Below are 13,628 nucleotides of genomic sequence, written 5' to 3' on the forward strand. Positions count from 1 at the left end.
ACAGAACCTGCAGTAATACCACATAGTGCCTCTAGATGTCTGCTAAGACTAAAAAATGTTCATAAAATGTAACTATTTTCATTTTACAGGTAACAACAGAAACAAAAACAAGAGATGTGTGTGTGCGTGCGTGCGTGCGTGCGTGTGTGTGTGTGTGTGTGAGAGAGAGAGAGATTGGGGGGCATTACCTAATCGTCAGTCTTTCCACTGAGAGTATTTCTTCCACAATATTACACCATTATTCCTGTAGGAACCTCCATGGAAACGGATGAGAATCGCCCAGAAACAAAAACGAAATAAATCATCCCCAATCAAGTCCATTGTGCTTCGCCATACTTTCACATAGAGATGTCATTGAACTTTTAAAACATTGTCATTTTTGCCCTCTATCCAGATGTGAAAACCTCTTTTTATTATATTCTACCAAATTCCAACTGTGAGCTTTAAAGTGTGCTGAGAATTTCAACCATTTTTGGAGTTTATAGTGGGTGTGTATTGGAGAGTGGCAGTTACAGTGCGAGAGGCTCTCGATTTTAACAAAAAAAAAAAAACTGCTTTACTCTCGTCCCCACGGCCATATTTCTGGGTCAATCTTCACAAACTATACATCAAAATGTAGCTACAGTCTCTGTGATTCTCACAATGCTTTCATTGTTTTGTCGATCAAAGACATTTCTCACTTGAGATGCATTTGTTTGAGGCGAGTAGAGAACTTTGTCCCATCAGCTCCAATGCATTTTGGAGAGAGATTTATTTGCTCAAACCAAAAAGTTCACACTTTTACAATTAGGTTCCCGCTATATGGACGATCCTACAGACCTGAAAATTTCAGGATTTCTCACACTCACAGAAAATCAAAAAATAAATAAATAAATTTCACCCCTCAGTTCTTGAGAAACAACATTTCTTCAACCATACAAACTGGATGAAAACCTGCTGAATCACTGTTGTGGCTGCTGAGTGCAGCTGATCTCCATGGCAACACACACACCTGCGGATCTCAGCTCAGAGCTCACAGTGAATATTGAGGTGTTATACAAACACACACACACACACACACACACACACACATTACTGTCAGCAGCAGCTGGCAGGCACAAAGTAAAATTTCTTTAGGAAATTTCTAGTTCACATTCACTTTTTGTTTTCATGTACTTTTATTAGGGCTGTCAAATGATTAAAATTTTTAATCAGATTAATCACAGCTTACAAATTAATTTATCACGATTAATCACAAATAATCGCAATTTCCAGCTATGTGTGAAATATACCCTTTATTTCCTGTATTGCATTAAATAAAAAACGACAGGAGATGATTACATATATTTAACACGTGTTTTTTATTTAAGGCTCCAAATAAAATAGATATTCAAAAAACTAAAACATGTACACATAATGTCTGTGTGTGTGCAGTGTATTTGCACGTGCTCCGCGCGTCACCACGCCACTCCGCGCGCTGCATGCGTCACTGCATGCATGCGTCGCTGCATGCGTCGCTGCAGGCCGCTGCGCGGGTCACCGCTCCCCACGCTGCATGCCGTACAGCTTGTCATGATGCGCATGCGTTAAACTGCGTTACAAATTTGAATAAGATTGATTACATAAATTAACGCGTTATTTTTGACAGCCCTAATTTTTATTTTTAAACCCTTCAATTAGTATTTTTTATTTAATTATTCATACCAATAAGGAATATATGTACTAATTTTATTTTCTGATGACAGTTGAAGCAAACAAACAGTTTATTTGAAGGTTTGTTGCCATTTTATTGGTTCATTTATTTGTCAAGGCGATCAACATCACACCACCTTGGTTGTGACTATAGAAAGTCAATAATAGACAGACAATAATTCTTCTTTAAAGTATGGCTTTGGTAGGCACAGTTTCTAACTAAACTACAAGAACTACCTGCAAATGATACCCTGAGATTATATATATGTTACAATGTGGCCCTATAGAGAGAAACCAGCTGTTTTATTTCCTCCTCATTTGAAGGTGATGAGATAGTCTGGATAAGACTGATGGTCATGAAACACGATGTACATCTGAGGAATGACCATTTGATCCACCACGCTGTCGAAGCGGTCGTGGGGCCGTCGGCTGTCTCGAGGAGGAGGGACGTTCATGTCCTTGTTGCCTTGAGTGTAGATGCCGGTCAGCACTCGAGCCACAAACATGACCTGAGAGTTGTCAGCAGCCGGCTTGGAGTAGCGCGGATTCGCTGAGTAAGATGCATTCATGGCAAAGTAAACACCAGCACCACATGCAGTTCCTGAGGATGAGATGAACAGGAGATTAGACATACTGAGCCCACATTTTCAGAGAGGGAAGGGGAGAAGTAGTAGTTGTAGTATTCTATAGGGATCTTTACCGTTTTGTCCACAGAATCGACGATTAAAGCCGGTCTCTGTGATGGAGTCGCAGCTGTCCTTGGTGGTCCCGTGATACAGAAGCTTTTCCCTCGCTCCCCCCTCCTGCTTGTTCTTCTCTGAAATGTGCTTCTTCTGGACTTCGTAGGCGCGACGCAGATGGATGTTCTGCAAACGCTCAATCTAGCAGCAAAAACAAAAGATCATGAGTCACTAGGCGTTATATAGGGGAGTCTAACTCCTTCTGTTCCGTTGTGAAACTGAAGCATCGTAACAATTAAATTGAAGGCTACTCTTGAGCAGGGACCTCAGTTATGATATAACACAAGTTAGATCAGTCATCCAGTAAACTGTAGCGGAAAGACAAAGCTTTTCTGAAGAGAAAATGCTGACATAATTCATTTTCACTGGAAAAGTCATGTATAAGGGGCCTGAGGAAGCTTTGTTTTAAAAAAATGAAGGACAAAAAAAAAACCCACATCCTTCCAATAACTCCTTTGGACATTTAGTTCCAAGAATATTTCTTCAAGGATTTATAATAATAATAATACATTTTATTTGTAATGCACTTTACATTTAAAATCAAATCTCAAAGTGCTACATGAGACACAGGATTTAAAAACAAGCGCAGGGTAAAAACATTGCAACATTGCAATACAGCACACTTTAAAGCGATACTTCAACATTTTGGCAAATTGGCCCATTTAGCGCAATTCCTTAGTCATTTCGAACAGTATACTTACTTTTTTTGTGAGGGCGAGCTGTTGTTTATTCAGAGGTGAGTCGGGGAAGGTTTTCGGGACGGACACAATGGAAGTGGACGGTATTTTGGTTCCCCCTAGTCAAACTCATCAAATACACAATCCAACAACCCCAAAACACTTTGGTGGGCAAATTATAATCCGCACATTCACTACGATGTGGAACACCAACAAATAATATTGTAGCGTTACGACACTAGAGCAAATACTGCGAACTACTTTGTCTTTTGAAAGCACTACGCCCAGACAAGTAGTTCCGTCTTAGCAATCTTCGCATAAACAACTCAATCTGGTAATTTTGCATTAATATTTCACAGCGTAGTGAATTTGCGGATTATAATTTGCCCACCAAAGTGTTTTGGGGTTGTTGGATTGTGTATTTGATGAGTTTGATGAGGGGGAACCAAAATACCGTCCACTTCCATTGTGTCCGTCCCGAAAACCTTCCCCGACTCACCTCTGAATAAACAACAGCTCGCCCTCACAAAAAAAGTAAGTATGCTGTTTGAAATGACTAATGAATTGCGCTAAATGGGCCAATTTGCCAAAATGCTGAAGTATCGCTTTAAGCAACATTATTCCTAATGTTAAAAAGGTTCCTGTGGCTGTTATTGAACATGTTTCCAAACCAGCCTGAAAAATGTGAAGTCATGTCAACCAGGCTGATGATGGGTAAACCTAAAAAAGGCAGAAGTTGAATTTCAAACCCTTGTTTCACAGAGGAGAAACTGGTTGAACTTCTTGTGTTACTGATCGAGTTTTACTGCCTTAAATGGGCTCATTGAGATCAAACTGTAAAAGAGGCAACACACACCAAGCAGCCCTCTATGAGATGAATATAATGTAAAAGAGGAGAGTCAATTGAGATTAAGATCAACTATGCAGCAAAATTAAAATATGAATGGCAGTTTACTGATATTAGATTTTATGAGTCAGTACAGAGCCTGAAGAGAGATCATTTGGATGATTGAGGTCAATTTTTACTGATCATAAAAACTGAAGAAAAACTCTTTCTTTGAACCATTTATTTCACTTTGGTGTAGTAAAGCATCTCTTTAATGAATTCACACAAATTTAGGCTATTTGACATTTACTGTAAATCTTCCCGATAAGTAATTTTTTTCCCTTCTTTTCACTAAACTGCGCCGCTCAGACAGTTTGAAGCCCCCCAGGAGATGCCTTCCAGTCCCTTTCTGGAAAACCTCTGCCATTGATTCACTTATTGTGAGTCAAGTCTTTTTAATTGACATAGTTTTTGTTTTTAAATCTATCAAATGGTGTACGTGCCTGGATTCCTTAAATATGAAACTAATCCAGGGTGATTTTTGGATTTTTTTGGTTGAGTATATTTCTCTGTGACTGAGTAAATATACATAAATAATTGATATTGCAAGCCTGCAAATCACTGAACTCCACAACTTGCTGCTGAATTTAAAATGGGTTCCATTTTTCAAAAACGTATCGATGTCTCCATTGGGAACCACCTACCTTCATCACAGTCTTGCTCTCAGTTTTTCTGAAGGCACTCTTCAAAGCTTGGTACTCTGCAGAGGAAGGTGGCACTGCCACCACCTTCACCTTCTCCCCCGGGGCCATGCTGTCCCAGTACAGAGGCATGGTGAAGTCTGGAAGACATTGAGACCAGGAACAAAATAGAACTGTAAACTGAAAATCTTTACAGGATGGTACTGCAAAGTGCGAATTACATTTTTTTGAAGACACAGGACCTGACACAGAGGGAACTGCTATGCTTAATCTGTCCACTAGGGTTCACTGTTGTGACTCCTGACATCCATCTTCTTACCTGGCAGGTTCTCCAGTCGTTTGAGCTTCCTGGGCTCTGCGACCATGAGGTTTGTGGCCTCCATGCTGTTTAGATCTACCGTCCATGTGGCTCCCTGGGCATCCACTATTCCCCTTGCAATGTCTTGTTTTTCCAAATTGTAATTTGCAGTTTTGGGAAGTCTCTCCCAGAGACCATTGTGGCTCATGATGCACCAAACCACACGGGTGTACAGTTCCTCTTCCTCCTTGAATCTCACCTCTCTCCTGAGGTTACCGTGGAGAATTGCATTGAATGTAATCACCGCCTGGGTGACGCCATCTTTTAGGCCGCTCACAGACAAGTCACCTGACTGGTCAATTTGTATGTACAGTCCCTGAGTCTGGATCAGCTGCATCAGCTCTGCCACATCTTCATGCATGAAGCCGTCCAGTTCCTCCTTTCTGAAGGTGTGAGTGGAGCACTGTTTCTGATACAGATCTTTCAGCTTCGCCATGGCGTCATCAACGCTCTTCCTACGGAAGCCCAGGAACAGAAAGGCAGAGTGCTGACTTGCAGGAATGTTGCTGAGGATGCTGAGGTCTGCGCTCGCTGACAGTCGGCGATCTTGTTGCTGCGTTTTAGGCAGGACACCTGATATTGGCAAAAAAAATATTGAGTCATTGAAATTTTTTTTTTTTTTCTGAATTATCATTTAAACCAGTGCAATCAAACATAAGGGTCACGATCAAGAGTAGTGGACACAACACAATACGGAGTCCTGAGCTGAGATATTGGTGAAGCTGCTATGGAAGATATCTACCTTGTTGCTAACAAGTGAGGATTAGCCTAACAACCATGACTTTGTAAAAACATGCAAAAAGCAACAGCGATAGGAAAAGTTTCTCGGGGGGATATTTCACCTTTGGGGTCAATTTGACCCCAGGGATATTTGCCTCTAGAAAATGATTTACAGGAAATTGTTGAACTTTATTTTTTGTGTGTGTCAGGCACATTGTTTATTTGTTGAATACATGAATAACCACCTGATAATGAAACCTGGACCCCTCTTCTAGCGCCACCATCAGGCCAAACTTTTGAATTAGAAATAATTTATCTTGAAAATCTTTCATCCAAATCTTTTCTAACTTTCTAACTCATTCTTCGCTGGCTCTTGGAGGAGGCGGACGCTTTTCCTATCGCTCCTGCTTGTTTCTCTCCCTCCCTCCCTATTGTCTCTGCTGCAGCACTCTGTCTCGTCTGTTTGACTGGAGCAACAACCTGTCTTGATTTTCTTCGAAGAATCAAATATATCAACCATGGAATTGATCAGCTGGTCTCTCAACGCAATTGATACGATTTTCTCACAAAGAAACGCAGGAGCGGTGGAGCCTGTCTGCCCTGACGGAACTCGGCATGCTGGGTATTTGATGGAGTCCCAAGGAAGCTGGAGAGCCATCATCTGTCTGGCTAACCTGAGCGTCAAGGATGCAGAAGATGTCTACATTTTCGGATTTATGATGATCGGTCTGCTGCTGATTGGCCTGGTCAGTGGTTTGATCTTCTGGAGGATTAAGAAGACCGCCACCACAAAAGACGTCCAAGGGTGGACGGTCTTTTCAAATCAACGGGCAAAAGCTCAGGCTGACCGAGTTTGCGAACTCTTTCGAAGGATGGACAATTTTGCTGGGACTATGGACGATTTGAGGTGCAAGATGGATTCTACCACGGGAAGGTACAACTTAGCTTCTGTCTGAAACAGTTGAGAACCAGCGATAAACGGGAAGGTCACAACGGCTCCCTCCGACCAAAACAAGATACCAAGAAACCTTCGGACTGAATCTGGCGCCCCTTGGAATTTCAAACAATCTCCCGGAAGAAGATAAAGACACGAGGTCGCTCTCTATCTCCCACCACTGTCTGACTCTGACCCGACAACACACCCTCCCTTTTCTGGACTGCTTCTTTGGAGGACATCCCCATGGCAACGGAGGTCACCAGCTGGAGCGCAGAGAGGACGGGCCATCCACACACATAAAAACACAGACTGATGAACTGATAGGGCACACACTCGCACAGATGACCCCCCCCCCCAATCTCTCAACGTCTCCTCCCCTTTCCTCTGCTGACGACTAATGGTGATGGCGTGTAGCGCCGATTGAGGGCAGCAACAACCGATCCGTTAGTTTGATAGCAATTTATCTGGTGTCTTTTATCTGCTATGTATGTGCGCAGGTTCGCTTTTTTTGGTCTCTCACTTCTAATCACGACTCCCTTCGGAACCGTGATCTGAATTGATGTATCTTTTTTTACCACCCCCCCCCCCCCCCACACACACACACACACACACACACACACACACTTATCTCTGTCTGAGTTTCTTAACTCTGTTTCCTTTTCAAGACGGAGTGCCGTAATTGGCTGCCTGGGCGTCTTAAAAACCCTTGAAATTTCGTTGCACTTGTAACTTCGGTAACCTGTTGCGATGACAATAAAGATGATCCTGATCCTGATTCGTGATTCTCAGAATGAACCACAGTGATTCATTAATTGTGACCTCACCTTAAAGGTTGTATAGAAGATCTTTATTACTAACAAAAATGAATTAAAGCTAAAAAATGGCGTTACTAAGATGCAGCAGCCTTGTTTTTATAATGATCAAAAAAAATAAAATAAAAATTAATCAGCTCTGGAGGTTGTAAAATCAATATTACTTTAGCCAATCAATAACGAGGTAGCCTCGTTATCTATTGGTTTTCTAACGTGTCAATCAACCTCTCTACATTTTTAGCGTAACTGTCATGCTCCTACGCACTTTACGTACCCCCCTCCTGTTGTCGGCACAACACTCCCCCATGCGCTCCACCCCACTCCCCCCATGCTAAGCTCTGCTGCCACAATCAACACCTTTTCACATGTAGACTTGAGACAATTTTTCTTAATCATAGCTACAACGTGCTGCCATTTGGCGAAAATGTATGTTTAATCTTAAAACAAGACTTGTATGAAAAAGTCCGGAGAGTGAGGGGGGGGGGGGGGTGTTCACGTCTGCCGCCTGCAGCGCACACAGACCCGCTGTGAGCTCCGAGCGTGAGTCTGCTCCAGTCCTGGAGCTCCACACAAACCTCCCCGTCCTCCTCTGATCCACCCGAGAGCAGGGACGGCTCAGGGACAGGATTTGGCACAAGTGTAGGATTTTACTCATATTCGCTGTGTTTTGTGTTGTTCAAAAGGACACGTTGGTAGCTATGTGTTAGCGCTATGATGCTAAGTTGCTACTTGCTACTTTCTGCGTAAGGAGGAGGCGGTCCTCCGGAGAGAGCAGGGGAGGAGGGGGTGTGGGTCACGCATGCGCAGCATTTCAAAAAGGACTAACTGTCACTGGATTTCTCCCTCCGTGGAAAATCCTCTATACAACCTTTAAGACTTGTAAACTCCTGCTAAAACGAGCAGACCAACGTAGGCTGACAAGTATACCACCTCGAGGTCTTCCCTAGTGTCTCCATACACACCCTGCCCCTCAAAATTCATCATCACAAGAACAATATTTTGAGTTGGTGGCATCATGAAGAGCTCAAATGATGACTTCATGTCATCAACACGACTGACAGCGTATGTAGTTGGGCCTGGAACCATCTGTATAACATTGGCTGACCTAAGTCTACCCTTCTGTTTAGGTGGACCATAATATTTCTAATATATTTGGACAGGGACCAAGCTTTTAAATGTTTGCTCCTCCCTTATTTTACATGAAAAACCACCTTGCGGGAAAACCCACCCTCCACAGCGCGGGAAATATCAGTTCAACTTTGGCAGGTGTGAGTGCTCACTTGCAGGTGTGAGAATGCTAGGTCACATACACACAGACAAACACACAGGCACACACACAAACACACACCCCATGTAATGTATCAACTCAAAAGTATCAATACTGCACCTGCAGGTGTGGGAATGTTTGGTCAAACGAAGGTCAAAGAGGAACACCGATGCATGTAAAATGTCTCCAGCACATTGTAAAAATATCATCAAAAAATGTGATGCTTACTCTATTGTACTTATCAAATTGGGAAAAGTCATGAAATATGAACAAAAAAAAAGTCAAGTATTTGCTGCCCAGTCAAGATGAAGTTAGGCTGAATGTGGCCCCTGAACTAAAACAAGTTTGCCGCCTCTGACTAGAACACACAGCTTTTTCAATAATCACAGAGAAGCCAAAGCTACAGATCACCTGTGCTGTATACAGCAGTGGAAAACATCTGCTTGGCTTCCTCCTGAAATGCCAGGAACACATTCATCTTGTACAAGATTATGCGGATATCGAGCAGCGTGTGAAGGTTGGCGGAAGTCGTGGCGTTCCTGATCCCTCGCAGGATTGCTCCTGCCACGAGTCCAGGCTGCAGCCCGCCGGCTCCTGCACAACAAACCAAAGCAGTTAAAAGTGATTCCTGAAACTGTATATCTTTCATTTTCTATGAACCCACCAGTACAGAGTGCAGGGATTGCTACAGACTTGTAATGGTTTGTTTCACAGCACTTGATGATCAGTTGAGTGAGCCCTTCAATGTGGCCGGCGGTCTTCTCTCCACACACGTGTAAAATGGCTTTGCAGGGGAACTGTCCCGGTTCGGTTAGAACCATGCTTCCTGGGTTCATTTTCGCTATTAGAACACCACATGGAATCAACTTTAGTTAGAAGCTATTGAATATGATTCAATTAAAATAGAGCGGCAACCCTTTTTTCTTTTACCTGCTTTAAGTTCTGCCTCTACCGTTGGTCCAGCTTCAGCTAAGACACGTTTGCACACACCATCTGCAGGATAAAAAACATGTAAATACATAAAGCAAAACAATTTTTCTGATTCCAATTAAATAACAAAATGATTATTTATTTATTTGTGTACACCCACATTGTTCATCACCGTTGTTATCTAATCACATAATTTCACATTTTGTTTCCTGGTTATTGATATAGTTATATTCAAGGACACTACCTCATTGGTGCTCAAGTAATTAAAAATCACTTCTAAAGTGGCAGGAATGGATCTGGTACACGCTGACAAAATGACATCGACATCCATGCATTCACAGCGCCTTATCATGGCCTTTCTAATCATCAGGATAATTACCCAGCATGCATCATCAGTTCAAACCAGAGGTAAAAAAAATACTCCACTTAATCATCTGCAAATGAAATCAATATAGTAGAAGTAGACATACTTGGATCCAAACCAAACAAAAACTGGTTAACTTAGAATCTGTTCAGGATAAAACATCACAAAATGTCACCTAATTAGACAAAAAGCCACAAAGTAAAATATCAAGAATTCCTTCTGAACTAGAATGACAATATGGGGACAAAATTCACAAAATAAAGAAAAGAAACACATTTTTTGAGCTTTGAAGGTAAATACTTCACACTCCTGCATTAACGATTGCCAACACTTTCCTGCATTGACAAGACTTCTGCTGTTAAATTTAGGAGGTGAAAATGAAAAGTCACCAGCAAAATAAATATCCTTTCAGTTTCTCGATCAAAATTGACATACCGAGGTCAAAATTTGTGAAGTCTGTTGTGTTCACAACAAGATCCGTCGTCTCGTCGGTGATGTCCCCAAAAACCATCCGGAGTTTAACTCTGCCTCCCAACTTGATGGTAATTTCATCCAAGTCACTGGTGAGGGATCTGAAGATTTCTGGAGGGAAGGATCTCAGATTAGAGTTTTTTTTTTTTTTTTTTATCAGTCAGATTACATTTTTTTTTTTTTATCAGGAGGTTGGATTATCATGTCATGAAGGCCGACTGAGCTGGTTTTTCTGGGATACCTTCCCCTCCTTGGTTCATGCTCAGGTGTTGGTAGAGGTCACGGTAGAGCTGTGATAGAAACAGAAGCAATTAAACATAAAGCAGTGCATCTCACATGTGATGCACTGCTTGATGTTTGATATATTCACCTCGTCTGAGTCAGGATAACCAGGTTTGATGATGATGTGGATGGTGGAGAGCGAACTGGACGATGCAGATGATACAAACCCACAAACAGCATCAGTGAGCACTTGGACGGCTTCGCTTGGAGGATATTTTAGCAGTATTCCAGGCCCAATAATGGGAAAAGCTAACGAACTCAAGCCCTGTTGAGTACACTGAGCCAAGCATTGTCTGAGTGCTTTACCAAGAGCCTGCAGAACACAAAAAGAAAACACCATTTTCTTTATAAGATTATGCATTAAGCAATGTTAAGATATACTGCTATGTAGAAGAAATGAATTATTGTAAAGATGTAAAACAAGGTCATGAAAGTAATATAATAGCATGCTTTGCCCCTTCACAAAATTTTCCTCTTTGATTTATTCACTCCAAATCATTTTAATTACTAGCCGACTGCAGGAACATTTTGGTTTAATTGACCATTTTAATCAAGAAATATAACAAGAACAAGACAATTTTCCAGATCAAAACTGTGACTAATTTGCTGTTAAACAGTTTAGATGTTCTTCAAAAAGCTTCAGGTGGGTTTAAAATTGTTGTATTTCAGTACCAAATGTTTACAATTTGAGTATAACTTGATGTCTGTACAATGATTGGTCAGGTGTTCATTAGAATAATAATCTCCAAAACTGTATTGTAGTGTCCAGTCCGATTAACGCTCTTACTTTACCTGAACACTCATCCCTCTGACTCCATCCCAAGGTAAACACTCAATGAAGAAGATCTTTGAGCAGCCCAGCGATGGAGGACCGTCAACCTGCAGAACGTCTCCAGGAGCGAGGTTGCAGTTCAACGCCACAGAGTTGAACTTTGATTGTAGTGCATTCCCAGCTTTCTTCAGAAGGCATTTACCGATCTGTGTGGACGTCAGCTGTTTGTTGACCATTGGGGCGACCAGAACATTGAGCTTTGAGACAGACAGTGACATGGTTAACTCAACTAATAAACTCTTCTGTTTTTGTGTTACCTGAGGACGTGGTAATGAGTATTAATGGAAATGGTCAAACCTGCTCATCTTCCAAAGAACCAAGCTTGATGGCAATGTTGGCTTTGTTGAGTGGAGAACTCACATTGTGAGTGGTAGGAGTACCACCCACAGATTTTGAGTGGTTTCTAGAAACTGGAGGTCTTGAGAGGCGAGTCATGGGGCTGCTGGAGCTTCTTTGTTTGCTTTTTACATCTGGAGTTGACACACATTCCTGTTCCCTGATAATAACCCGGAAGGAGCGCTCTACCAGCTCCTTGCTGTCTTTACCACTTGCCTGATAGTATCGCTGAGCTCCTGAGCCTTCCAGAACCAACGTGTCTGACGTCAGAGAAGCCAAAGCTGAAAGTAAAGCCTGCTTGGCTTCTTGAACTTTGCATTGGGGACCAGACAGAATCACACAAGGATTTGGTGAAGGAGAAACTTTAAAAGTCACATTGGGTGACTTGATACCAGTCAGGTCTAAGATTTTACCAAAGCATTCAGCGAATTCAGGATTTGACAGGTTCACTGTGTCCTGACTCATGACTTGGTTCAGCTGATAGTCTTGAATAATGTCTTCAAACTGAAGCACGTTTTCACTGTCGCCCACAAGTTGTACTTTGTTGGCTCCATTGATTCCCGGGATGAAGCTGACGTCCACTCTGAGCTCGTCACGGTTTGCCTTGCTCTGGGCTTGATTCAGGAAGTCTTTCAGTTTGTCCAGATGTGGAGAAACTGCTGCAGGTCCCTGCAGCTGGATGGTGGACACATTCAGATCTTTCACCAGCGCTGCCTGGACCTCGTCCAAAGCATCAGCGGACAGGCTGGACAGAACCAGGTCCGGCCTCATCTCTATGGAGACGGGATTTCTAAAGCTCTTCTGGAAGCGAGCTTGGTATTTGGAAATGACGCCACTCAAATTGATGAAGTTCAGTAAAGGAGTTGGGAACTGAATCTTCCTTTGTTTGATTTGCCTAATGAGTCCATCGAGCTTTGTGGCTCCAGACTGCACCTCATCTTCCAGGCCTTCCAGGATGATGATGCCTTCACCTGTGCTGTACTGAACATCTGGATAGTGTGCAAGCAATTCACGACAGAACTCTTCTTCTATCAGTTTTAGCTGATTCTCTGTGATTGGCTTTTCCTTTCGGATCGGCAGGCTCTTTGTCAGGATTTCAGCCCTCTTTTTCACAGCCTCTGCTTTCCCCACAATCACAGCGTATCCTCTGTCTGCGTACACCATGATGTCTTCATTTACAAAGGACAGATCCTGCAGTAACACTCGGACTTGTTTTGGCTCCACTACATGATGGCAGATGTACTCCTCGGTGATGTCGATGATGATCCGGTCCACCTGCTGCTCCCATTTCTCTGCAACACCTCCGAAGGCTCCTCCAGGGCCCTTATCCACATCTCCCCTCACCACGGCCTCCTCTTCATCACAATTTAACTCCACGTCACAGCCGATTGAAGAGAATTGTTTTTGGAGATATGTGAAAGCTTTGGGATTGTCTCTCATGTAGCGGAGGAGGAAACCATCCAAATAGAAAATCTTTTCAAGACGTTTCGTGTTTGTTTTTGTGAATGTCTGAGGAAGAAGCACCCAACAGATATATGATTATTCATTGTGGAAATAGATGTGTTCAGAGTGTTATAACTGAGGATAATGATACCTTTCAGTGATAAAGGTGTGAACCACTGGGACTGTGTCTATATGTAAATTGCTAACAGGCATTATCTGACACAACTGGTCTGACAACATTGTGAAGCGCTCACGTAGCAG

At 42.5% G+C, this 13,628-nt stretch overlaps 1 protein-coding gene across 2 annotated transcripts in view; it reads right to left on the reverse strand.

The window, feature by feature from the left end:
• LOC115385912 (protein mono-ADP-ribosyltransferase PARP14-like) overlaps positions 1–13,628 on the reverse strand; it is a 53,959-nt gene that overhangs the window by 39,837 nt on the left and 494 nt on the right. The window contains exons 3-14 of one of the 2 annotated variants that reach the window (XM_030088001.1): positions 11,886–13,433; positions 11,549–11,785; positions 10,845–11,069; positions 10,716–10,764; positions 10,439–10,585; positions 9,640–9,702; positions 9,374–9,550; positions 9,121–9,303; positions 4,935–5,546; positions 4,619–4,755; positions 2,372–2,552; positions 1,087–2,272 (exon numbers count right to left, since the gene is read on the reverse strand). In XM_030088001.1, the coding sequence (XP_029943861.1) occupies positions 1,986–2,272; positions 2,372–2,552; positions 4,619–4,755; positions 4,935–5,546; positions 9,121–9,303; positions 9,374–9,550; positions 9,640–9,702; positions 10,439–10,585; positions 10,716–10,764; positions 10,845–11,069; positions 11,549–11,785; positions 11,886–13,433 (3,846 nt within the window). In that variant the 3' untranslated portion in view covers positions 1,087–1,985. Of the gene's footprint in view, positions 1–1,086; positions 2,273–2,371; positions 2,553–4,618; positions 4,756–4,934; positions 5,547–9,120; positions 9,304–9,373; positions 9,551–9,639; positions 9,703–10,438; positions 10,586–10,715; positions 10,765–10,844; positions 11,070–11,548; positions 11,786–11,885; positions 13,434–13,628 lie in introns of those variants that run through there. The other variant, XM_030088002.1, reaches the window with a different exon arrangement.

Source organism: Salarias fasciatus, chromosome 3, assembly GCF_902148845.1.
Source record: "Salarias fasciatus chromosome 3, fSalaFa1.1, whole genome shotgun sequence".
NCBI classification, from domain to species: domain Eukaryota; kingdom Metazoa; phylum Chordata; class Actinopteri; order Blenniiformes; family Blenniidae; genus Salarias; species Salarias fasciatus.